Below are 25,804 nucleotides of genomic sequence, written 5' to 3'. Positions count from 1 at the left end.
TGCAGATGGTTCCCCTCATCAACACGGCCACAGAGACGTTACTGAGAAACCTGAAGAGCCATGCTGAGTCCGGTAACAGCTTCAACATCCACAAGTACGAGTTTCTTTGAGCATATGTGTGCACATCTGTTTCTCTGATTATTTCAGAGCTCTTAATAATATAAAACATGTTTGCTTTTCAGGTGTTTCGGCTGCTTCACGATGGACGTAATTGCCAGTGTGGCATTTGGTACGCAGGTGGACTCTCAAAACAATCCCGATGACCCTTTTGTGCACCACGCCTCCAAGTTCTTCGCTTTCACTTTCTTCAAACCCCTCATGCTTTTCTTCAGTAGGTTCAACCAACACCACATCCAGAACTCAATGCAGGCAGCGTTCATTTCGGTCTCATTATTGTACAAAGGTTATCACAGTGCTTCCGACGGATGATATTACGAAATTAATTTTTTATTATGCTGATATTGCGATTAGCGTATTTATTATGCGAGTAAGAGAGAAAAAATTGCAATTTTTATGACTGTGTCGTTTTCCTGGTTTTACTGTAGTGGCGTTTCCATGTCTGCTTCAGCCTCTCGCTGGTCTGCTTCCCAGTAAATCAAGAGATGAGATGAACAGCTTCTTTATTAAATGTATCCAGAAGATGATTAAACAGAGAGATGATCTTCCCCCAGAACAGGTATGGCCATGAACGAACAAATTAATTCATCATTCCTCAGTATCAACCTCCCATGTTCATGGTCTGCTTGTCTCCAGCGGAGGCGAGACTTCCTGCAGCTGATGCTGGATGTCAGGGCCAGCAGCAAGTATTTGTCTTTGGAGCACTTTGATGTGGTCAATGACACCGATGAACAGGCTTGCACCGAACAGGGGATGGACAACGGACAGGAAAACGCACCAGGAAACGAGTCCACCAAGCGTGCCCAGCAGAAGAGAATGATGACGGAGGATGAGATTGTCGGTCAGTCCTTCATCTTCCTGTTGGCCGGTTATGAGACAAGCAGTAACACACTAGCATTCACATGCTACCTGTTAGCACTCCATCCAGAGTGCCAGAAAAAACTCCAAGAGGAAGTGGATGAATTCTTCAGCAGACATGTGAGTCAGGATTTATATATTTGGAAAACAACATTACTATTTTGAGAATTTGTGGAATAACTGACATTCTCTTCAATTTTTTTCTCAAAAGTCCTTTGTCATAAGAGTTTTGCTGTGGGTGCCCATAACTGAAGTTCAGAAAATGCTTTTTTGAAATCTTTTTTTGTCTTTGTTCTCCATCTCTGTGTGATGCATTCTCTGCTCTTTAGTGGGTTGGATTGTTTCTCATTCGTTTTGAAGGTCTGCATGAACCAGCACATTTCTCAGAAACCATTTACTGTCAGGACCGTTGATTAAATTTACAGGGCTGGAAACAAGTGTTTTATGGGTGGGCTTCATCTAAGTGGGCATAATGGGTAGGTTATGTCATAAAGCAGTGGTTTTCATACTGGGTGTCCACAAAAAGGTGCTGGGGGTCTGTGAAAAAGTTCTGAGAAAACTGGTGTAAAACTGTACAAAAAATGAAATATGTTAAAACTGATTTTCATAGTGGTAATGTTGTTGTTTTCAGGTTTATGCATCTAATAAAACTTTTAATGAAAAGTAGAAAAAGATCATATTGTGAAACTTGCATATTTTTGGTCACACTTTATTTTAAGGTCCAGTTCTCACTATTAACTTAACTATTAACTGCGACTTTTCCCTCAAACTCCCAATTACTGCTTTTTAATGGATAGTAAGGTAGTTGTTAAGTTTAGGTATTAGGTAGGATTAAGGATGTAGATTATGGTCATGCAGAATATGTGCTTAATATGTATTATTAAACAGCATGCTATTAATATGCTTACTAATAAGCAACTATTGTAGTTAATAGTGAGAATTGGTCCCTATACTAAAGTGTTACCATATGTGACCCTGGACCACAAAAGCAGTCTGGTATATTTTTAGCAATAGTCAACAATACATTGTATGGGTCAAAATAATTTATTTTTCTTTTATGCCAAAAATCATTAGTATATTAAGTAAAGATCGTATTCCATAAAGATATTTTGTAAATGTCCTACCGTAAATATATCAAAATTAATTTTGGATTAGTAATATGCATTGCTAAGAACTTCATTTGGACAACTTTGAAAGATTTTCTCAATATTTTGATTTTTTTGCACCCCCAGATTCCAAATTTTCGAATAGTTGTATCTTGGCCAAATATTGTCCTATCCTAACAAACCATACATCGATGAAAAGCTTATTTATTCCACTTTCATGTAATGTATAAATACATATTCTCAATATATTTTCCATTTACCTACCAAAGATGTAAATCTAAGGAATTCCAGAGAAAACTAACATTACAACTTTTCTCAAAAAGTTACACTCATTTTGCAGTATATCTGCTTCGATAGTTTACTCTCCTCTATAAATATAGTGGCGGTTTGCAGTGATGATGGTGGTTCTGCTGATTTGATGTCTTATGTTTGTGCATAATGTGCATACTCATGAGAGAGACAGAGAGGAACTCTTGATTGATTCTCTGAAATCTTGTAATCTGTGCCACAAAGCGCTGGAGAGGCTGGATGGTGATGAGGAGGAGGGTCAGATGTGGGAAGAAGAGCCTCTAAATCAGCGTATGTTATTGGGGGGATGATTCTGCTTTTTCCTGTTTGTTCCACTTATCTCAAGGCATCACTCTTCCCTACAGTCTGAGATTCTGCCGTCTCAAACAAAACAGTTTGCAAGATTCTACATAATACGGTTTTAATGAAATCCGTGAAAATAAAGACTGTTTTAAATGTGTGTGTGCGTGGAAAAAACTGCTAGACAGGAGAATAAAGGAGTGGAGAGAATATACTTAATATTTAGACGTGTTTGCTAAGACTTATTATTGCTTATACTTAGGGTTTTAGGGATTTAAACAAACCGCTAACCTTAAGTTGTGAACTTAACACAACATAACCCGTCCCACATTTGTGTTACAAACATGAACTATACGTCAAATCATTTGACTTGGTTCGAAAAGGTGTGCTGTCATTTATTAACTGATTTAATGTTTTTTTTGCCTGATGGATGATAAAATGTGAAAAGAGGATCCCATATGAAAGATGTGGAAATTGCTAAGAAAACAAAAATCAGTTTTTAGTACATTGTTTTGTAAATGTATCCTTAGGGGACTACTACTTTAATAAAATTGCAATTTTAGTTGATGAAGAAAATATTTTTGGTCAGTTTTTGGCAATAGTTTAATGCAGATAACATTGTGTGCCAAAAACCAGCACTTCAACATTCTACAGAAAACATAGAAACCCGGTTTCATTTTGGCATCTGTCATATGATGTATTTTCAGAGCTCTCATGTCTTTGCTTTCTCTCTGATGGTGTACATTTAAACAGCATCTTCATGAACCTGCATTTCTTGAATCCTGATACCTGGCAGCCGCCCGCCAGAGAAAGGGATCAAACGCGGCATTAGTTCAGCTTTGCGTCCTTCTGTCTACTCTTTCATCTCATTCGCTCATTCTTCATCGTTCTCCCCCCTCTGCTTCTCTTTCAATTTAAGCACACTCTTTCCACTTCCAAGTTCTCCTCTCTGGAAGTCGGGGTCTTTTTCAGAGTGAATGAATGTTCTGCAGAGCTTTTAGGGAGATCGTTTATCTTAAGTTCTGTAGATTGTGTTGAGACATGCGTGCCAGCGTATTATGTTAAAGTCAGATGTATCCTAGGAAAATAGAAAAAAAAGATGAGTGTGTTTTTTATTTTAACACAGACCTGTTAGTCTAAATAATGCGGTCTGAGGGATTTCTCACGATAATGCATCATTTATTTAATGGTTTTCTTATGCAACGCATCTGGCAAAGAGCACATCATGCTAACTCGTCGTACTTTTAGATTTTGAGGTTAGCTGACAGGATTCCCGGGATGGAAAATAAACCGGAGAGCTGTTTTATTGCAGTGAATTTTTCAAATAATAGAGCTTATGACAGAAGTTATAAAGGCAGTGAGCATTACAAGCAGCACAATAAAACTCAAGCTCAGCCTTGGTCTTGTCTCATGACGCCTCGTGTCTTAAGTCGACTGTATAGCCGGCAATAACTTAACACTCTCTTTATATCGAGCAGCTGGGAATCCATCCACAAAGACATCTGGCCCGGTATATACTGAAGGTCAGTCTCATCTAGCCCACTGCTATAATGTCTATCAGCGCTCTCGTGTTCAGCCTAGAGAGAAAGTGTCTTCGGCTCCTCCTTCAGAGTGGTTTTATTCTCTAAACGCCCCTCACCGCTCTCAGTTTCGCTCTAAAAAGCTTCTCAAATGTCACTCTCATCACACGGCCTGTGTGAGGGGGCTTAAAGTGTAACTACTTCAGTGCAACGCCGAAGGTGTTTACCTGAGAGCCACAAACTGTTTCTGGTGGGAAATCATATTTTACAAATCAAAAAAGTTATTTAAAGCTCCTTTAAGATGCAAAACAGGGATAGTTCAGCGAAAGATGGTCCTTAAATCACATTATAAATCTGTGACCTTTTCTCCTGCAGAAATTACAAATTTTTCTCTACTTTATACGATCTTGAATCAAGAACCTTTAACAGCCATAGAACTTTTCATTGCACAAAAGGTTCTTTCAAGTGGGGAAAAAAAGATTTTTCAGATTATTAAAATGTTCATCACACTAAGAATTAAAAATGTTCTTTTAAGAATGAAAGGTTCTTTGGGAAGCCCATATGTAGTTCTTCTATGGCATTGCTGTGAAAACCCCCTTTCGGAACCTTCATTTTTAGGAGTGTTGCTATCAAATATCATTTGATTAAATATGATGCATCAAGACCAGTCACACCAGATTTGATATCTCAACAACAATTATCATGTGATTGAACTGAAGTGCAAATGAGATTGTATGGACTCATTTATCTCCATTTTTTTTTTATCATTACAGCACCTGTTCACTGTAAAACACCAGCTAGCCATTTAGCAAAATTTCTTTTTTTGTTCTACTTAAAGTCAAACAGGTTTGTAGTGACATGAGAGTGAGTAAATAACAGAAACTTCTTTTTTTGTGAACTATCCCTATAACAATCCATTTAGGTGACTGATAAATTACCAGTTCTCGCTTACCAAACTATATGTCAAGGGTGAATTCTGGAATTACTGTCATTGATTTGCCAGTTTGATTTTTACCACTGGGACCGTTTAAGTGGCAAACATGTAAATGCTTCACTTGACTGACTTGGTGAACGTGTCACCGGCTGCACACATTGTGTCTGCTGTTCTAGCCTTTCATTTTCCCTTCGTGGGCTGTGTGGTGCCTCCCCGGGTGCCCGTCGTTAATTTGCCTTTTTTATCTGCATAAATAACAGGGAGCTGAAGCGGAGCACTACCTAATGAGTCATCCAGAGGTGGGAGACGGGGGCAAAGAGGCCAGAAACTGAGCAAAATTACATGTTTCCAGCTAAGACCTCTCCCACAGAGAGAGAGATGAAGGATGGAAGGAAGACGACAAATACATGTTTTTTTTTTCTCTCTCTCCTTCTTTTTCAGGACAAGAGATAAAACTGGGTGTAGACATGTTTGGGTCATATTTTAACCCACCCCCCCCAAAAAAGGGAAATTACACTACCGTTCAAAAGTCGTTCTTTAGTCCTTAAGAAATCATTCTAATATGCTGATTTGCAGAATTTAAATAATTTCTTTCCAAAAAAAAAAAGGGTGTGATGAGGGTGAGTGAAATGACAATTCATTTTTGCGTGAACTATATTTTTAATGATCTTGACAGCAGAGTGTGTTGTTAGAAAGAAGAGGGAGAATGAAAATCCAGAGAGCATGTGTTGGTGGTTCACAGTCATAATCCACAATTCAGCACATGTGACAAAAATGGAAATAATGAAAAGAGGATATCACAAAGAATGCTGCACAGAGACATGGTGAAAATAGCAAAGAAAGATGGCAAAAAGGAGGAAATAGAGGGATGGAGAGCAGCCAGTAGCTAGCCTTTCCTATCTGTGAATAATTCATTGGTGACGTTCCTCTGAGGCTCGGCCTCCAGGCGGCTCTGTCCCTCATTCAGAGCCATGATGGGCTCCTCTCCCCTTCCTGATAGAGCTCAAACCTGAATAAAGAGCTTGATTCTCCCCCGCTAAATTCAATAACACAGCCTTTGATCCTTCCGGAACCACAGCGCTGTATCTGTCGGTTCCCATTGATGTGGCTTTTGGCTCTCTCATTGCTAATGCAACAGCCTCGCCTCTCGGATTTGGAACTTAGGAAATTATGTATACACTGCTTACTTGAATGAGCGTAAATAGCATGCTTGTGTTCCTTGCGTGGTTTGCTCCATTTGTGTTGTCTTTTATCTTTCATTTTAATGCGTCTTGTGTGCAGATCCATGAAGAGAGAAATAGAGAGGCGCTAAAATGGGCTTCAAGGCGTTTAGTGTTACAAAACCTAGTGACCTGCCTACTTAGACTGCATTTTAAGGACTCGTACTGTAAGTGCACTTGTTCTGATATCACATTTTGGCTAAGAATTAAGAGACCTCATGACATGTATGGTGTGTGGATGTGATCCTAGTATGCAAAGCACAGTTAAAAATGGTGTCTAAAATGTATTAAAAGTATCAATAAAAAGTTTGTAGACAAATTAAAAAAGCACTTTTATAACCAGTCCTTCCGCAGTATATGCAGTGTATTTTTGTTTATTAGATTTTCAGTGTTAGTTGAGCAAGATGCTGACACTTATGTACTGTGCCATCTAGTGTATGAATTTGATAAGTGTCATCAAGTAAAACTGGCCTATTCAAAAAAATAAAATAAACTTAGTTTTAAATGCCACGAGTAAATTTAGACACCACAACAGACTCTTCTGAAGAACTGTCTTTTAATAGTTTTAATAGTAATATCTGCACATTAAATTGGAATAGCATTTCTAATGTAAAAGACATCAGCTTAAAAGTTTCTATAAACTGATACTGAACCAAGAAAGAGTTGGTAACAGATATTAATTTGCACAAGTGTGTATGCATGGAGCTGCTCTATCCACTGCTTAAGGTGATGCCTGACGCTCCTATTGTGCTTCAGGTTAAAGACAGCAGAGAAAGACAGAAACACCCCCTCTGGATGCAGAAAAGGAAAGGCAAAATGAGAGCATCAAGATTTCTCTGTTTTACGTTCTCCCTCTCTCGCTCTTCTCTTTCCGCTCCTTTCTCTCCCCTGGGCAGTATAAACGGAGAAGGATTGAGTCCTCCTTCCGAGATACCTACAGGCAGCAGGTCATCTGTACTTTTTCCTAGTGCTTTACATGTCCCAAATGACTTCAAGCAGACACACATACACAAACACAGATAAGGCATGTGCATTCATGCACAAAGAGTCACGGTCCACTTCATCAGGCCTCTTGCAATGTTTTCTAACAGGGTTTTCATACCAAAAAGCATTGTATCGTGCAGACTAAAGAGGCACTTTTGCAAAGTCTCCTCCAAACAGATGCCTCCATTGTGTCGTTATGATGTTGATACTGTGGAAGGAGCAATATGACTCCCTTGTTTGTTATTTGGTCTTTGTGACGGCCGTTTCGATCTCCGCCGCATGTGTAATGGAACGGAGCAGATGGAGTCATCAAACCACTGCTGCCACTGTAGAAGGGCCGGAGAATATGTAAGGCCCCTTGGGACTGGAAGGAAGGAGACTTGTAATGTGCCTGATTTAAGCAACCATAACAAATCCTCCAGCAGTCAGCTGCACCTTAACCTGACGCGTGTGTCGAATGTCAACAGCTATCGGATGCTTGCCATTGTTTGAGAACCACCTTAGCTGGGACTCCAGGGGGATATGCAAATAATGCAGACACTGTGGCAATGTGCTTTATTATTTACCTGCCATCGTTAGGCTTAATTCAAACACAGCATGCATGTATTATACATATCTGTATAGCATAGGGACATACTAAAATACATATTTTTTACTTATTCATGATTTAAATAATCTATTTTTACGTTTTGTAGAATTTAGCTGGTCTGAGTTTACGTGTCCAACTGGGGTCAGATTTCTTAGGGTAATTTTACATAAGATATGTTCTTGAGTTATTTTATAAAATGAGAGATGAATTACTCAACCTTACGCCTAGTTAACCATCATGACCTGACCACATATCATTTTTAATGATAAATTAAAAAATATATATTATTATTATTATTATTATATATAAAAACTGTTGGTTGTTTCACAACCAGTCAACCATCATGACCTGTCCTTAACATCACCCTCAATAACCATGGAGGTACAATCTGTACTCTGAGAAATGTAAAATAATTTAATAGACTGCAATGCTTGCATAATAAGTGAAGGTAGGCATTCCTGTCTGGCAGAGGCAAAGGTGACCGAAAGCGTGTGGATTTGCATCCAGCGTAATGAGCATTTTAGCTGCACTCCCTGGCAGAATCATGATGGCAAAAACCCCTCATAATTGCTTTTGCGGCAGGGAGCCTCATGACCTGTCATTTGATTGTCCATTACGGCTGTATTTTCCTGCATATCGAGTCAAATTGAATAAAAGGTGTCCAGGTCTGCGGTGGGGGTGGGGCCTGTTAAATCCCGAAGGCAGCGCTGGGCCGTAATAGCTCTATCACAGACACACACGGCAGGGCCATGTGAAGAACATAATGAGCATCAGGCACATGGATGAGACGCACGGTGGGTTCACGGCCTAGACGAATGGGCAGCGGTGAAGGGGAGCATAATGGGGCCAGGGCTGGGGTGCAGGCTTGATGGAGCCCAATCACTGTGGATGAAACGGAGATGCACCACTACCCAGCATTCCCTTCTATAGATTGGATATTTTCAGTCTGGATTCTCTCAGCGCTTCTCTAAACATTGGGCTGGAACAGTTCAAACCATTTGAACTGTTGCATTATTAAAGGAAGTGTACACGGAAACCTCATTCTTTAAAGTGAACCAATCGGATGCAAGAGTCACAGTGCCAGTGTTATTGCAAAAATGTTTCATTTGGGTTTTGGTTTGTGTAGATTTAGGTCTATCTGCTGTGGCTTTATTGTTGTTTGTTTCCCCACCATTGTGTTGCAGAGGCTCGAAGGTAGATTTTCTTCTCAAAACTGCATCAAAAACCCTAAAAACATAGAGCTGTAATTTATGTGGCAGCATTATGTGTGTATATGTGCGGGTAAACACATTATTTTTTTTAGTAAGTGTTTAATTTTGATTGTTGCTATTTTAAAATAATTTATATTTAATAATGCTGACAACTTTTTTTATCATGAACTGCATATATAGTGCTGTTTGTTGGCCAAAACTATCTGGTGTATAATAGCAAAGAAGGCTTTACCTTTGGGATACATTGAGATGTTCTCAAGGATGAACTTGAGTTTCAGTCTCCACATTCTGGTTAAACAGCCTCCTCAAAATTTGGTGCCAGTGGTGTTTCAGAAGGTTTCAGAAGAACAACTCACATTCAGGTCTGGCTCCATGCTGATATGAAGCACTTCGCTTCTCATGATCCATTCAGTTCCCAAAATATAAAGTCTATTGTGAATCTTCAGCTCCTCTCAGAAATTGTCTAATTTTCAGATTTTTCCATGCCTGCAGAGGCCTTGTGATTCGAGCTGGGACAAATTCTCCTCTGTCAACTATTCAGACCATGACAAAGTATTGATTTTCTGCTCAGGTGATTTTAATTAGACATTTTTAATTAGTTTGCCCATTGTTTGTCCTTCATTCTGCAGTTCAGGCATTGGCCAGGACTGTATCATTCATACAGCCGGCCCACAGTCTTCTGACATAGGCTGTCTCCAGTTGATAAGAGCACAATCAATGTCTATGACACTCCCTGCAATTAGCTCCCCTAATTAACCATTTGGCCAAGGAAATAGTCACTGCAGGGGGCTGATTTCCCGGCTCTAAAGAAACCAGAGGTGTTGAGTCACGAGTTTTACCATTTAGAATTTTAAACTGCCAAAAACTTGCCAATTTATTTATTTATTTATTTTTTGTTATATATATTGCTATGAAATGAATGAATCTCTTTGAGTAAGCCAGAAAATTGAAAGTCTTACTCAGACTCTGAATGAAGTTTATGATTCAGTATGTTCTATAATGCTGCTGTTCTTTTTTGGTTTTGAATGTGCCATTGAGATTCACTGATAGGATGCATATCTGTGGTTTCAGAAACACGATAGGTTTTCCAGCCTATCTGCACCTGTTCCACACTATCAGAAGACAATGCAAGATGAGACTCATTGTGTTTATGCAGTAACAGCACCCTTGAGGATCTCCTGTCTGAACACGCATGCCTCCATCACTATCAATAACCATAAATAGCTCTTTCTGTGGAAACCTTGAGGGATGGGTGAGATAAGAAGCAACATTAGCCGTTCCCAACTCGTAGGCACTATTCAACCTGCATTTTCCCATAGAACCGAAGGACTACATTTACAAAGGGCCTAAAACGGAAAAGAGATATACAGTAATGTAAATAAGTGGCTTTCAACTTGTGGATTTGAAAAGGCCATGCACAGCAAAGATAAAATATCAGAAAAATTCTTGAAATAACTATAAGATATGTGACCCTGGACCACAAACCCAGTCTTAAGTCGCTGGGGTATATTTGTAGCAATAGCCAAAAATATATTTTATGGGTCAAAATTATCAATTTTTCTTTTATGGCAAAAATCATTAGGACATTATGTAAAGATCATTTTCCATTGTTATATTTTGTTTTTTTAATTTCGTAAATTTATTTTTTAAAAAATTTTTTTTTGTTATTTGTATTGATTGGTAATTAATTTGTTTGACTTTAAAGGCGATTTTCTCAATATTTAGATTTTTTTTGCGCCCTCATATTCCAGATTTTCAAATAGTTGTATCCTGGCCAAATATTGTCCTATCATAACAAAACACACATCAATGGAAATATTTTTTATTTAGCTTTCAGATGATAAATCTCAATATCGAAAAACCTCATATTTATTGTATATTTATAGATTTTGACTGAGTTGAGAAGCTTGGGGTTGGTAAGATTTTATTTTTATGCATTCAAAAGAAGTCCCTTATGCTCACCAAGGCTGCAGTTATTTTACATAAAAAATAGAAATATTATTACAGTTTAAAGGCTGCAGTTATTTTTTTTAAAAAATATAGAAATATTACAGTTAAAAAAAACTGTTTTTCATTTTCAGTGTCACATGATCCTTCAGAAATCATTCTAATATGATGGTTTGATGCAAGAGAAACAATTCATTTTATCATCAACGTTAAAAACAGCCATGCTGCACAGTATTTTGACAATAAATATTGTAATTTTTGATGTAAATATGATATGATGGTTTTAAGGACTTTAACATTTCTTCTTTTTTAAAGATTTTGTAACTGGGTTGCCATTGGACATCCAATGTGAAATCTGCATTCTGAAGCAAAACCCATTTAATGACCACTGATATGTTGTCCACTATATATTCTCATCCGGTTATGCAAACAATTCCCATCACATACGAATGCCCGCATATCATGGGGGCAGCTATCTGTAAACAGGAGGTTAAATGTCTAAAATTCAAGAACTGATTGATTGCCTGTCTCCTCTATGACGTGAATGAAGGCAGAAGCATAAATAAGAGAGACGGGCAGACGTGAAGAGGCAGGCTGCTTGTGCTCCAAGGCCTGCGAACACTTCACACACACTCACGCAAGAGAAATGAATCTCATTTGCTGAAAAGAGGCTGATATTAATACCAAGGGGCACAGAAATATGCAGGGAAATGAGTTGTTTTAGCAGGGTGCTCCTTTGAACACGGCAAGGCTTTTTTGTCTCTCTTGAAATGAATTTGAAGGAAACGTTTGAGTATTTTTAGGTCAAAGCATTTCCGTGGAGACCGCGTTTCTTGTTTTATTAATTCTAATGGTACGGTCCTTTGGATTTTAATGATATGTTCTGTTACTTTTTAAGCAATTTTTTTTTTATATACTTAATGAGAATACATTAGGTTACTTGCATAGCGGAACATGTTTGTTGTTGCCATATGAGAACAAGCAAATATGCAATTAAATTCAGAGCACGTCTGTTGTGAATTTAGAAACACGGTAACATCTGAAGCACGTCTTGAACTCTAAAAGAGGGCCAATAATCAGCTTGTTTGAGGGCGAGGGGGACTGTAAACATATTTAGTCAAGGATTGAAGTTGCTTTTGCTATATTTTAGTTCCAGAATGCCTTGTTCCTTCACCATGAGCTTTATGATGGGTGATCTTATTATAGTAGCTTAGCCAAGTGTTGGTTCACAAACAAGATTTAGAACACTTATTAAACCAGAAATATTCCCCCATATGCCCGCAAGATGAAAGTGGACCGATTTTACCCTGTCTGACATATTCTTTCATATGTACTGGGTTCATCCGAGCTCTTAATTTGACCATTTCAGACCCAAAATTGCCTGCAGTCTCTGATCAGTTGTTAATAAAGCAGCATTCAGGCTCATACAGGAAGGTTTCACACATGCATTATAGCAACATTGTGCACAATCTATCATTTTTGCACAGGGCTTTTGTTTGTTTGATGAAAGCATAAAAAAGAATGAAAAAAGAGACTCAACCGAGACATGAAAAATTGGCTAGCCTGTCTACAGGGCCGTCTGACCTTGCTTTGTGATTTTAGAGGCATCAGTGTGCATTCAGTGGAGTTAAATTTAGTCATACTCGAGGCTGCGAGTCAGAATAAACAGAGGGTCTGTCCTTTCTGCAGCGATACGGTGTATAGTTCACATTCTCTCAAAGAAATGATTGAAATAACACAGAGCCGTGCCAAAAGAATCAAAAAAGCATTTTTTTATGGCATAGAAAGGTAAATATTGATCTCTTTGTAGTTTTAGGCAGAGATGGAGTAAAATGTGTTAGATATGCAGCGCTGGTATTCTTACAAAAATTCTCCATGGTTACCATAGTTAAGTCAATTGTTAGTAGTCCTTGTGAAGGCAAACGTCAGTATGACAGTTGTTTACAATCATCATAACTTCCAGTTTGTGCTATGGACATAACTGATACAGTACCTTAAATCATGCAGTTTCTTACAGAGAGATTGCTATTACGTTACTGAGCAAAACAATCCCATTAATGTACATTTAAGGAGGGACGGACCTTAGCCATATCTGGAGATTATAATAGCAAAATAATATAATAATAATAATATTACACTATTGTCGCGTGACCAACTCAACACAAGTGAAATCTGCATCTGGAGCTTTCCCAGCTTCATGCAAAACTCCTGTTCATGCAGATATGAAACGATTGGATTTCGTTTGTGAAATTTTGCCGCAACTTTAAATGTGGACACATTTTTCTTGTAACCAGTTCAACCATAAGCTTCAGTTTTAGTTAACATTTTCAACCTTACATGAAACTTCTGATTGTGCGAATGTGAAATTATTGGATTTTTCTCACAAAATTTTTTCTCAACTGTCTGTAAATATGATCGCACATTAAAGGGATAGTTCACTCTATAATGAAAATTGTCATTAATTAGTCCCCTTCATGTCGTTCCAAACCCGTAAGACCTTCGTTCATCTTCAACACAAAATAAGATATTTTTGATGAATTCCAAGAGCTTTCTGACCCTCCATAGACAGCAATGCAACTGACATGTTCGAGGCCCAGAAAGGTAGTAAAGACATCGTTAAAATAGTCCATGTGAAATCAGTGGTTCAGCCTTAATTTTATGAAGCTACGAGAATACTTTTTGTGCGCAATGAAAACAAAAATAACTTTTTTCAACAATTTCTTCTCTTCCACTTCAAAACGATAAACGAAGGTCTTACGAGTTTGGAACAACATGAAGGGGACTAATTAATGACAATTTTCATTATAGAGTGAACTATCCCTTTAATGTGCAGTCATATTTACAGACAGTTGAGACAAAATTTTAAAACCTCCGTCCATGGTGGGTGTTGTCAAAGAACATCACATACTACCCCATCCAAACCACCTCGTCTGCTGCAGCGAGACAAAGTGCTGCCCCTCAGTTTTTCATCACTGACATGTCACTCTACACTGGAACTACAGTGACGCCCGACGAGAGCTGACAGTGTTGCCAGACAATGGGTGGGCGGGGGGCTCTAAAGGGTGCCAGAATCTGCCCCTTTTCTCGCCCCACTGCATCCTCTCATCTGTGCAACGGATGCTTTTACTGGTGGAACAGAGTGACTTGAGAGCAGCTAGTCATTTATAATGCCCACATTGCATGTCAGGGGGGCCTCAGAGGCAGAGGATGTGGGCAGGACTGTACGGGTACATGCTCAATGCCTGACCCCTATTTTCACAGAGCCAAGCAGTGATAGACTGCTTAGCACCGCCTGCTGGGCTGCGTCTGCTTCCATTTCAGTTCAAACTATGGATTTTTTGTGTATATATGTATGTATAAATACACATTATTTTAGAATACCCTAGGCAGCTTTTAGGCATCTATATACTGTACATACAGTTCATTTGATTTGCTATCTGCTCATTTTCGAAAGACATTAAAAATATTGATTACAAAGGAAACTATAAAACAATTATATTACAAAATGGCTTTGTTTAGATTTTTTTTTTTCAATGTTTTAAATTCCATTTTATGTTGAGAAGAATGGCTTGATCTGTAAACCTAAAAAAAAATGCTGCTGTGCTGCCACCTACTGGCCATATATGTTAACTGTGAAAATATTTTAGTACAGGATTGGTGTTGTCGTTTGAATATGTTTGATTCTCTGTTTTAGGAGACTGCAGATTACTCTAATGTCCAAGAGCTGAAGTATTTAGACATGGTTATATGTGAGTCTCTCAGACTCTACCCACCAGCGTTCAGGTATGAAATCTATTACTTCATAACCGGTTCAATCACATGCAAAGAACCACAAGCATGCAAGAATATTAATAACACTGTTACAGCTCTTACACGTTTCTACGCTTTAATTACTTGGAAACACATCTATTAGAAATTAAGTAAAATTATTTTGGGTGTTAGACTGCACTGCACTTTTTCCCCAGAGTGAATCTTGGGTTTGGTGTATTTCATCACAGCGTTGCACGGGATGTTGATCAAGACACTGTGGTGAACGGCCAGCTTCTACCTAAAGGATCATCTCTGGAAATATCTACAGGTTACCTCCACTATGACTCAGAGCACTGGACTGAACCTGAGAAATTCATCCCGGAGAGGTAAACTGTCTTTCAGTCAGGTCTTTCAAAGCAGAACAGTTTCTGTAGATTGTGATTCTATCAACCAATCAAACTTTATTTATAAAGCACTTTAACACCGAAGTGGACCTAAGTGCTGTAAGAACAATAAAACTCATACAAGACATAAAATACAATTAAAACACATTAAGAGATCATAGAAAAATAAAATAAATAACCAAATATCAACACCAGGTGTCAAAGGCCAAGGAAAAAAGTAATGTTTTAAGAGACGATTGTCTATGGTCTATATTTTCTAGTATGGTTATCATATGGTTTATAGTTTTCTACTAATTTAGATAGATAATTCAATTGAAATAATCAATTCTGGTGTTCAACGGAAAATGCCAATCGAGCTCCACGGTGCTTGGCAGCGAGCACAGGGCCCACTAGAGGACGTCAGACCCTCAGGCCACCCTCATGAAGTAAGTTTCTGATTGTTTGGTTAGAGACATTCACACTAGTGTCCTGCTGAAGGTCATTTTTTTAGGGGTCTGGCAGTGCTCATCCTGTTCCACCTTGCACAAAGGAGCAGGATATGACCGGTATGGTCGTGCTGATGGGTTAAAGACCTTCTACAACCCTGTCCAGCTCTCCTAGAGTTACTGCCTGTCTCCTGGAATCTCCTCCATGCTCTCTTCTTGCAATGGCACGTACTGATGTGCCATCCTGGAGGAGCTGGACTCCCTGTGCAACCTCTGTAGGGTCCAGGTATCTCTTAATGCTACCAGTAGTTACACTGACCCTAGCCAAATTCAAAACTAGTGAAAAACAGTCAGAAAAGATGAGTAGGGAAAAAAATGTCAGTGGCCTCCACCTGAAAAACCATTCCTGTTTTGGGGATCATCTCACTTGGTTAACACCAAAGCAGCTGAAACTGATTAACAACCCCCTCTGCTACTTAACTGACCAGATCAATATCCCAGGAGTTTAACTGACTTGATGCTATACTCTGATTAAAGTGTTCCTTTCATTATTTAAGCAGTGTGTACTGTATGTGATACAGCAAATCAGCCTATTAGAATGATTTCTGAAGGATCATGTAAGAATGGAGTAATGGCTGCTGAAAATTCGGCTTTGGAATAAATTACATTTAAAAATATATTAAAATAGGAAACAGTTATCTTAAATCGTAATATTATTTCACAATATTACTTTTTTTGACATATTTTAAATAAATGCTATTTAATGATGATCATAATGTTATCAAAATTAAAATAACTTTTGAATTCTGTGTATCTCAGAGAATATCTTCTAGTTATTTCAAATCTACTCTGTGGATGTTCTATAGATATTTTTTAACAAGCTGTAGAAAGATCTTTTTCCGTTTTGTTTGCATGCCTCCCGTGTGATATGATCACAATGAACTCTGTATTTGTCTCAGGTTCACTCCAGAAGCCAAGGCCAGCCGGCACCCGTTTGTGTATCTGCCGTTTGGAGCGGGGCCACGCAGCTGTGTGGGCATGAGATTGGCCCAGTTGGAGATTAAAATGGCTCTGCTTCACATATTTAGGCGGTTTAACGTGATGGCCTGCGAGGACACTGAGGTTTGTTATCGTTACACTGAAAAACTGCAGCTGTAGTATGCATGAAGATTCTGTTTTCCACAAACGTGGAGGTTTCCTGAGATGCAGTCTATATTTTCTATTTATGTCACACAGGTTCCTCTGGAGTTGAAGTCGCACACTACCCTCGGACCCAAGAATGGTATTTTGGTCAAAATCACCAAGAGGGAGAATTTTGAGGATGAGTCCTGATAGATTTTAGGTGTCAGCTGGACAGTCTGATTCTAATCAATTCTAATCAATTCTAATCAAATTATTTAGAAATCTAAACTCTTATTCACCCTTATTCAGCAACATAGAGTAATCATCATTACTATAAGAAACCACCCAGATGACTATCAGCACATATGCACATTTTGTTACTGAAGCCAATGAAATGTAAGACCTTTAATGTAATACAACCAATTATATGGAAGATAATCAGATGTAAATGATTTGATAGAAGGAACTGGGATTGGACACGTCTTACCTTATTGCCAGCGAGATATTTGAACTTACGATGATTATTTGACAAATTTTATATTACATTAAGTTGCAATGAAGTTCTGAATGATGTGATTTGTAAGGTTTGGGTGTACAGATTGTGCTGCAATGTGATCGTTTACTCAGGACATGAACTGTATAAACTCTAAATGATTTGAAATCAAAAGTATTACTTAATAAATGGTTTATCAGTCAGAATATATGTAGTCATCTTCAATTAAACATTTCATTTGATATCAAGCATCTTAGATTCACACATCAAAGGAATGTATAAATGTTACGAATTCGGAAGCTTTAAACCACAGAGCTTTTAGAGGTTTGATTAACAGAAGAACAATTCTTTGAGTTTTCCAAGACTTCACTTCTCAGTTTAACTACTAGAGGTCACAGGGACTAGAGAATTTACAATAAATGTGATTTCCTGGTTAATGTCCTGCTTCCTTTCGTCTGTGTCTGTGATCTGTGATTTTGTTTTGGGTATTAAGTGCTGCAAATCGTTCCTAGTTGTTTGTCAAACGGTATTGTTTATACAGGTAGCTGTGCTGTACTTTGCATATCAGCCTTTTCCCAAAGGTCCAGGAATGTGACGGGTGAAAACAGTAAGCAAAAGTTCAAAGTCAAATACCAGCTGAAAGACTGATATGTATTTAAAGGGATAGTTCACTCAGAAACTTTTGTTATCTTTTCAGAAAAAAACAGAAAAAATGTTATCTTTTCTATTTTTTTTACAATAATGAAAACTTTTGCATCTTTTCTATTTTTTTTACAATAATGAAAACAATATTTTGTAACAGCATCAGTACTTTAATTCCATCTACCTCATTCAACATTAAAATACATTAAACATGAATTACATAAAAATCTAAATGGGCATGAGTAATGCTCAGTATTCATACAACTGTAACTAAATCATATACTTTTCATAGTGCGTTTTTATCTAGTGCAATAAAATGGATTATTTATTGATTGATACAGTAGTTAGTGGAAAGCTTTTGGCTATACAATTCAGAGCCATAGAAAACAAGGAAATACAGTCACTGCAATTAATACATAAAGACCTCTACATAAAATCCTGCTGTTTTGTATTTACCATTTTTACTGCACAGTGGAGTGTGTCACAGAGGATTTATTAGTAAAATTAATTATGATAACACACTGTTACCCATTACGTAATCCCTACAAATTTCACTTGAAAGAAGATAGCCAAGAGTTGTAGATTTTGGTTATGTTTAGTGGTGTTAACATAAATCGTATGTGTAACAGGACTTTCAAGAAATATGAAGACAAGGAGACCTTTACTATACATTTTAAGAGTATTCAATGATGTACTCAGGATAGATCTGGAATTTCTCAAACACAACAAAAATGGCTGGGTTAGTCTCATTGTCAACACAGCTGTCATAAGAGCTTTGACTGTTGGGTTTCTGTGGAGGACGGACTAAAGTATTGTTACCCCTTGTGAAGTTTCCCACCAGCACCAGTGCCACAAACATCTTCTTGGTCTTGCCATTCCTGGATTTTGCATATCTGTCAGAGTATGAAGCATCTCTGGCAAAATAGCTGCCTGTAAACAATAAATGAATAATCACATTCAAAAATGTCCAATGTTTGGGAAAGCATTCAATAATAATGATTGTAGCCTGCATGAAAAGATCTGTTATACATATATGTAAATACTGTATGTAAATACCTTTTCCGTAAAGTGTCCCGTGACTTCCACAGATCCTCCAGTCAAAGTTTTGCTCACAAATTGCTGCTATGAGAGACTCATCTGTACCATGGAAAAGGTAACGCTGGTCAACTGCACCCCCTCCATTTCTCTTATTCATCTGTTCTTTTTGCCTAGGAAAAAACATGGTATAATGGATTCATCAGATCAATAAATAGTGTACCATATTCAAAATACTAACAATAATTATCTGCTAAAAATGTAAATATTTATTAATAAGTGTACATTGTACATTATACAAAGTGTATTTATGTATTAAGTGTATTTAAACCAGACTTATAAATAATAGTACTATTAAAAAATACATTATTTTATGTTTGCATAATACATTTTATATAATGTATTTATAATTAAATACTGTGAGTTCATAGTCATACACTCACTAGAATGGCTCAGAAAAGTCAAGTTAGTTCTGACAAACGCTCTAGCATCATTTGTCTGAAGATCAAAAAAAGATGCATAGTATAGCTGAAGTACTGTATGTAACGGCTTTATGCAAATAAACTTTCTTCCAGTAAAGTCATGCTGTTGTTGTTTTTCTAGTAGTGAAATATGAACAAACGTACCAATGAAAGACCCTCCAGAGAGAGAGATTCTGCACTCTTTCAATGCTGTGAATGATGCTTCTTGGCAGGGTTCTACTAAACATTGAGCTCACCCTTTGGTATTCCTTGGAAGAGCTTTGTAGAGGAACAGTCTGAGGAAAGTCAGGAAACAAACCGGTTTCGTTTCAGAAATTCAGTACTGGTATGGTACAGATGACTGTTGGTGCCTGATGCTTTCCTACAAACTAATAAACTTAGTGATGTTCCTCATGTGTAAGTCGCTTTGGATAAACTGCTAAACAGTAAGAGTAGAAGTATTGATCTTCATCTATAACCCTAAGCACAGTAGAGAATTGATTTCCAAAGTACTTAATAACTACTAGTCCTCCCTGTACTCAGTGTGACTGGATTATGTACCTTGTAGGTGAAGTTATCAAGAGCTCCTTTGTCCCAGTAAGGTGGAACTTCCACAGAAGAAGATGCTGAGCTGTCTGGAGACTCACTTCTAATTAAAACACAATACACTAAAGTGCACTGAACAACTAATAAATCCTGTTTAATATGTGTGCATATAATGGACAAATGCTACAGTGTATCATACCCTTTGATTTTGCTCTTGACATCTTGGGCAGAAACAAAACGTGGTCTCCTTCTAACGTCTCTTTCAGTTTTGTACTTCAGATTTTGCTGGCACATCTCTGAAAATGATTTGCCATAATGTTATGCGCTTTTGACGTTGTTTTTTTTCTATTTAGCTTTTTATTTTAGTTTTAATAATAAAAAAAATATATATATATATTTTGTTTAATGTTGCAAAAGCAACATTTCTAATGTTCATTTAAGTTTTTCATCTGTTTCACAAAAGAAAAAAAATGTTTTAGTTAACAGTAATAACACCGTTAAGTACCTTTAAATTTGAGGATGTATTGATGGTTCTGTGAAGTGAATGAGATTTCCTTTTCATTATCAGCCAGGTACTGTTTCTCAAGACCTTCTGAAGTGACTGACGCCACGAGTTTAGAATCTTCCTGTAAGATTTAAACAATGACTGTGGTGAAATGTAGTTAAAAGCTAACTGATTTATTTTTTTTTTTTTAATTTTTGGTATAATGTAACATCACAGATGATTTTTCAAACTCAGGTTCTAGAATTGCTTCTGAGAGGTATTATGCTGAAAATGTGTCACTGACCCCTTTGCCATACTCTGTCCAACCTCCTTTGTCATTCCTCCAGTACCAGATCCATTCAGTGGTCAGAATGAAGTGAGGGGGTTTAGTAACAGAAGACGCTGTGGACAGCCGACGCACGTCAGACACTCCACATGTCATTGACATAAAGTCCACTACTTGGTGCCCTGTGCTGCTCTCAGTAATACTGCAACATGGAGAACACAACAGGAGAGGAAAACAGTGTTAAAAAGGCAAGACAAGCCACAATATAATAACAATACAATATTTAATTGTGCACTAAATGTTTTTTTTCCCTTAATAAAGTTGTTTTGCATTTAAAGATACAAATACAAAAAGTTTAAAATCATGTACACTCACGTCACATCAATAACCCAATAAAAGCATTTTAATTTACATGAAGACATATTGAGATCACATGACCAGCTGAATATGACAGCTGAATTTTTTTCCCAGTAACTGGACACTTGCTATCACAGAATTGATAAATCACAGCTGTCAGTGCATTTCTGCAGTGGAATCGGTAACTGGGGTGTGATGGAATGATAGATTTGAAATATGAATGCTATCTGAAAACCCATTAAAATACCACTGAGTATATATATGAGTAGTTATACCACAAAACATTAGCTGGACTGCAGTATGCCTTCTCAATCTCCTCTTCATTTGGCAAGTCTCCCCACGTAATCCCATCCTTCTGGAATATCTGCCATTTATAGGGTAGATGGTGGTGAAAACGGACACACTTGTCTAGAGGAACATAAATAATGGGATGGTAAAGAAAACACTCTTAAACAAATATTTCTTGCTTAACTTAAAGGGGTTCTCAACCATTGTTGGTCGCATTTTTAGATACCATAGTTATTGTGCCTCCATGCCCTCCTGTAACAGAATTAAGCTGTGTTACAGTACTTTAGTATAACTGATATACTATTGTAGTTTTATTAGATTATTAGATATAGATTTTATATTTTCACTTTAATTTGAATACAAATATAATTTTATCTAATAATTTTAAGGTTTATTTTATTTCTGTTAACATTTATTTCATTTCAAGTCACATATTTTACATGAACATGAACAATGCTTGAAAATGGTACCAGCTGTTTTGATACCAGTTCATATTTACCATTTGTGAGTTCACTTTTCCATTCAGGTCACATTACAGCGTACATTTCAGATATATTTTGTAAGTTATTACTTTTGGGGAATATTTGCCTTCATTAGACAGAACAGTGAGCGAGGAGGACAGGAAGCAAGTAGAGAGAGGGGAACAGAATCAGGAAAAGACCTTCAAACTCAGGTTGCCAGCTGGTGTATTTCATGTATTTTAAGCACAAAATAACCTGTATAATCTATATATATATACTATAAAACTATAAAATTAGGCTCACAGCATAGTATGTTAAAGGGGTCATATGATGCGATTTCAGTTTTTCCATTCTCTTTGGAGTGTAGCTTTTGGTGCATAAAGAAGATCTGTAAAGTTGCAAAGACTAAAGTCTCAAATCCAAAGAGACATTCTTTATCAAAGTTAAGAATCTGCGACGCCCCCCTAAAATGCTCATTCAAACACGCCCCCACATCTCTATGTCACTAAGTGGAAATATTTGCGTAATGCCGCCCAAAAGTTCACACAACGAAAGAAGGCGTGGTTTCAGTAACTGCAGTTAGTGTTGAAGCAGCCGTCAGGGAGATGCTGTGTGTTTCTAGGTGAAAGCAAAAGCACTTTATTTGGCCTTCCGAAAGTACATGCATTTAAGAAGTTTTAAGATTACTTACAACAGAACAGCAACGCATTTTATGGATGACCGTTTCGTGAACCTAGGAGAGGAGGTAATTCTGACTTTGTTACGACAATCAGGCACTTCTGAATCAGCTATTGTAAGTATGTTTCATTATTAAAGTATTTGCTATTGACTGTTCAAATGCAAAGTTTTGCGTGTCGTGTGTGTGTGTGTGTGTGTGTGTGTGTGTGAGCGAGAGACAGGGTCACACAGTGGAGTCAGCTGTCTTAACCTTCCGTGGCTTGTGTACTGTGCAAACAGATACGAGCTTCATCACTGTGTCTGTCACACGACTCCGTTCTCCTTTCAGCTTGAACTGATCGTAAAACTAAAGACATTACTAACTGTCTTTACATTTATTTTGAAAGAAAAAGCTTGCGATTATGGAAAGGGGCGTTACATTTCCGACGAGTGCTTGTCGTGTTTGGCCAATCACAATGCACTGGGTCAGTTGGCCAATCAGAGCAGACTGCGCTTGTCAGAAGGAGGCACTTTGTAGAAAACGACGCGCTTGAGAGAGGCGGGGCATAGAGGACCAACAATAATGTACAGTATTTGAAAAACAATGTGTTTTTTGATTATTAAAGCATGTCAACATATTCTGTTACTCCAAATACACAAAATAATGATCTTAAAAAAAAAGCATCATATGACCTCTTTCATGTTGATTAATATATATTTATAAATACACCATACATGTATTTTCTATTATGAATCACAAGGTTGAGAACCTCTTTTTTGCATTAAGGATATGTGCTTATACAATGACATCACCTTTGAAACTACATCCAGTGCGTATGAAAAAGAGACAGATTTCATTGTGATCCGCTTCACTGGTGGAGCTACCGGATTTGTGTCTGGTGCGTCCTTTCACTGCAGGTAGAGCTACTGTTCAGATAGAAAACAGAATGAAAGGAGACATGGAGGAGAAAAAAAAAACACAAGCACAGCAGTAATCTACAGCTGTTTTGTTCAATAATGTGCTAAATTACAAAACAAACTGAATCAGTGCCCCATTTTTTTTCATTCACCTGTCTCACTCTTCTTGAAAGCTGAAGAAGCAATCAGTAACTTGGCCTTGTAAAGCCTGTGGAGTTTTCGCATGTTTTCTGGACTGAGTCCTCGGGCATTCAGGATTTTCTGAGCATTTGCATCGAAGCAGTGGGCCCTTTTGCAAGCTGCACCAAACTTACAGTCGTCCTGCAGGAAGTGCAGGCAGAGGTGCAGGTTGGTGCAGGATGTCTTATATTTACAGCTGCCATATTCGCCATTTCCCTTGTTGTAGTGGAAGCACACCTAGACAGCAGACACATCACAATGTCAGAAGTCACACATTGTATAATGTACAAATTACATTACACATTATAAGAAGTTTATTATATTAAAGGAATAGTTCACCCAAAAATGCTTGGGTGAACTTTTTCTTAAAAAATTCAAATAATTGACACAGGTTGCAGAAGTGGTTAAACACACAAAAACTCTTAGCAGCTTCTTCAAATACTTCCCTTCTAATGCAGAGTGAGACATGCTTATGTGGGTGAAAAGTTAATGTTTATACAATCTAGATGTTTTAAAGTCAGCTTCAAATGCTGGCCAGAGTCTGACATGACTTTCCAAGAGTCGTCTGAATGAATCATGAGATAACTAGCAAACCTGTTTAATAGATATTGACCTCTGGAAGTAACGAGGGGTCGTTCTGAAGCAGAAGTTGAAACAACTCTCCATGCGCAAGGCCTTGAAGATCATGTTTCTCCAGGAGGTCTGAATTATGTGCTGATTTCAAGTCATGGGAATTTTTGCACTTTATCCTACAAATGACAAATAATGAAAATTAAATTGTATGTTCTATCATACACAGATCATAGAATCATCAGAGTTTTTATATAATTGTATCATTTTCAACCAGCTGTAATTGTATCCAACTAAGCAACCACTGTGTAAATATTAATTATTAACAGAGTATATTTAGTATGTACACTGTATTACAATTATTGCTGGCACCTCTTCTGATTTTACTCGTTCTTAAACTAAATATTAGTACCTATTTAGTTAAACAGTGTTGATGCTGGTAACATTTCTCATCATACTAGCTGCAAATGCCCTTTTATAACTAATTAAATGGCTCATAGTTTAATTTAAAATCTTACTAGTAAGACTAAAATGTCAGTACTAGCGTGTACTGAGAAAACTGGAATACATCCAAGTAAATTTCGGAGTAGTTACAAGCTGACTTAATGAATAGTTACTAGTGAAACTGAGATAGTCACCAGCAACAAATGGAATACTAAAATTCAGTGACAAAATTTGCAATGTCATAACTAACAATGATGGTCACTTGGAACAGTGTTAATATTAGACTAGTTACATTGTCGCTACTGAATCTCTTACTAGTAAACAAACAAGGCCTAGTACTGACATAAACACAAAAGCTAGATAGTTACAAGGAATAAATGACCCAAAAAAAAAAGACTTCCAATACCTTATTGTTCTTAATGAAATGCTAAATGACAGTCTTTCATAATATTTATAACAAATGGTCTAAGATGGAACTCAAAGTTTACTTACCCAAATCTGCAATTTCCACACACAAAGTACCTGCACAGGTGCAGGTCTTCACATCCGGAACATTTGTCATGTTTACACAGTCGCAGTGAGGTTTTGGCTAAGATCAGACTGTCTCTGTCTGGTATGGAGCTTCTGGGATTCGAGTCTTCATCATGAACTATAACAAACCTCTGATGATCATCGAGCACCTGAGACAAAACCTGATCCGCCACCGTGATACTCAGCCGCAAATCCCTCTCGACTTTACCATAGTCCGTGCAGCCCTCGTGTTTGCAGATAAAGGTGAATATGTGTCTAGATACGATGTTCATTTTCGTAGAAGACAGTAAGTCGTTTTCCCTTTTCCTGAGTTGAACCGATGGTTTGGGGCATTTAAACGGAAACGAAAGCGAAACGGATGCTGGTCTTTGGCGCCCTCTCCTGCCTGCATCTCGAGGAAACCATGAAATAGACCACCACGGCAGCCGGATTGGTTTAAATGTGGATGTTATTTTTTATAAATGTTGTGATTTTAAATGTTCTTAGTACTTATGCAAAAACTCGTTGGTCAATTTTATTTTTTTGTTTTGTTTTTTAAATACCCTTGACCGTTGCCCCAAACAAACTATTTCCTTTCTGCTTTCAAGTCATCTCTCACAGCCTCTTTCATTTCACATAATTAATATTAAATTAGTTGCCACCATCGATATACTGACAAATTTAAGGGGGTGGAATT

General features: G+C 37.6%; 2 protein-coding genes across 7 annotated transcripts in view; one reads left to right on the top strand and one right to left on the bottom strand.

The window, feature by feature from the left end:
* Positions 1-17,474, top strand: part of LOC109109211 (thromboxane-A synthase-like) — a 56,756-nt gene extending 39,282 nt beyond the window's left edge. Inside the window, exons 7-15 of one of the 5 annotated variants that reach the window (XR_006157125.1) lie at positions 6-94; positions 183-331; positions 546-676; positions 754-1,095; positions 14,769-14,857; positions 15,040-15,210; positions 15,528-15,653; positions 15,758-15,939; positions 16,613-16,740. Coding sequence is in view for 2 of the 5 variants with exons in the window: in XM_042744310.1 (XP_042600244.1) it covers positions 6-94; positions 183-331; positions 546-676; positions 754-1,095; positions 14,769-14,857; positions 15,040-15,210; positions 16,613-16,775; positions 16,890-16,985 (1,230 nt within the window). In the remaining 3 variants the exon portion in view is untranslated. Of the gene's footprint in view, positions 1-5; positions 95-182; positions 332-545; positions 677-753; positions 1,096-14,768; positions 14,858-15,039; positions 15,211-15,527; positions 15,940-16,612; positions 16,776-16,889 lie in introns of those variants that run through there. The other 4 variants (XR_006157126.1, XR_006157124.1, XM_042744311.1 and 1 more) reach the window with 4 other exon arrangements.
* Positions 17,475-18,059: 585 nt separating this feature from the next.
* On the bottom strand, positions 18,060-25,533 carry LOC109109213 (protein mono-ADP-ribosyltransferase PARP12-like). Of its 2 annotated transcripts, none has more exons than XM_042744309.1 (12): positions 25,090-25,533; positions 24,197-24,332; positions 23,556-23,820; positions 23,299-23,409; positions 21,355-21,487; positions 20,741-20,924; positions 20,458-20,578; positions 20,152-20,248; positions 19,968-20,055; positions 19,572-19,702; positions 18,967-19,118; positions 18,060-18,840 (listed from the first exon to the last, which is right to left on the bottom strand). In XM_042744309.1, exons 1-12 carry the CDS (start codon positions 25,398-25,400, stop codon positions 18,584-18,586), a joined length of 1,986 nt encoding a protein of 661 aa, XP_042600243.1. In that variant the 5' UTR covers positions 25,401-25,533; the 3' UTR covers positions 18,060-18,583. The 2 variants fall into 2 exon arrangements, with proteins under 2 accessions (XP_042600243.1, XP_042600242.1); XM_042744308.1 differs by having other exon boundaries at positions 23,299-23,412; positions 25,090-25,531.
* Positions 25,534-25,804: the final 271 nt, after the last annotated feature.

Source organism: Cyprinus carpio, chromosome B18 (genome assembly GCF_018340385.1).
Source record: "Cyprinus carpio isolate SPL01 chromosome B18, ASM1834038v1, whole genome shotgun sequence".
NCBI classification, from domain to species: domain Eukaryota; kingdom Metazoa; phylum Chordata; class Actinopteri; order Cypriniformes; family Cyprinidae; genus Cyprinus; species Cyprinus carpio.
Note: the sequence above shows the minus strand (reverse complement) of the source record. Positions and strands in the feature narration are given on the sequence as shown.

Excerpts from the sequence above, each read along its gene's own strand:
- LOC109109213 (XM_042744308.1), bottom strand. The coding sequence starts at position 25,400 with ATGAACATCGTATCTAGACACATATTCACCTTTATCTGCAAACACGAG. Across the intron at positions 23,821-24,196 it reads ACCCCTCGTTACTTCCAGAG|GTGTGCTTCCACTACAACAA; the intron begins GTCAATATCTAT and ends TCTGCTGTCTAG. Across the intron at positions 20,579-20,740 it reads GGACAGAGTATGGCAAAGGG|GAAGATTCTAAACTCGTGGC; the intron begins GTCAGTGACACA and ends TAAATCTTACAG.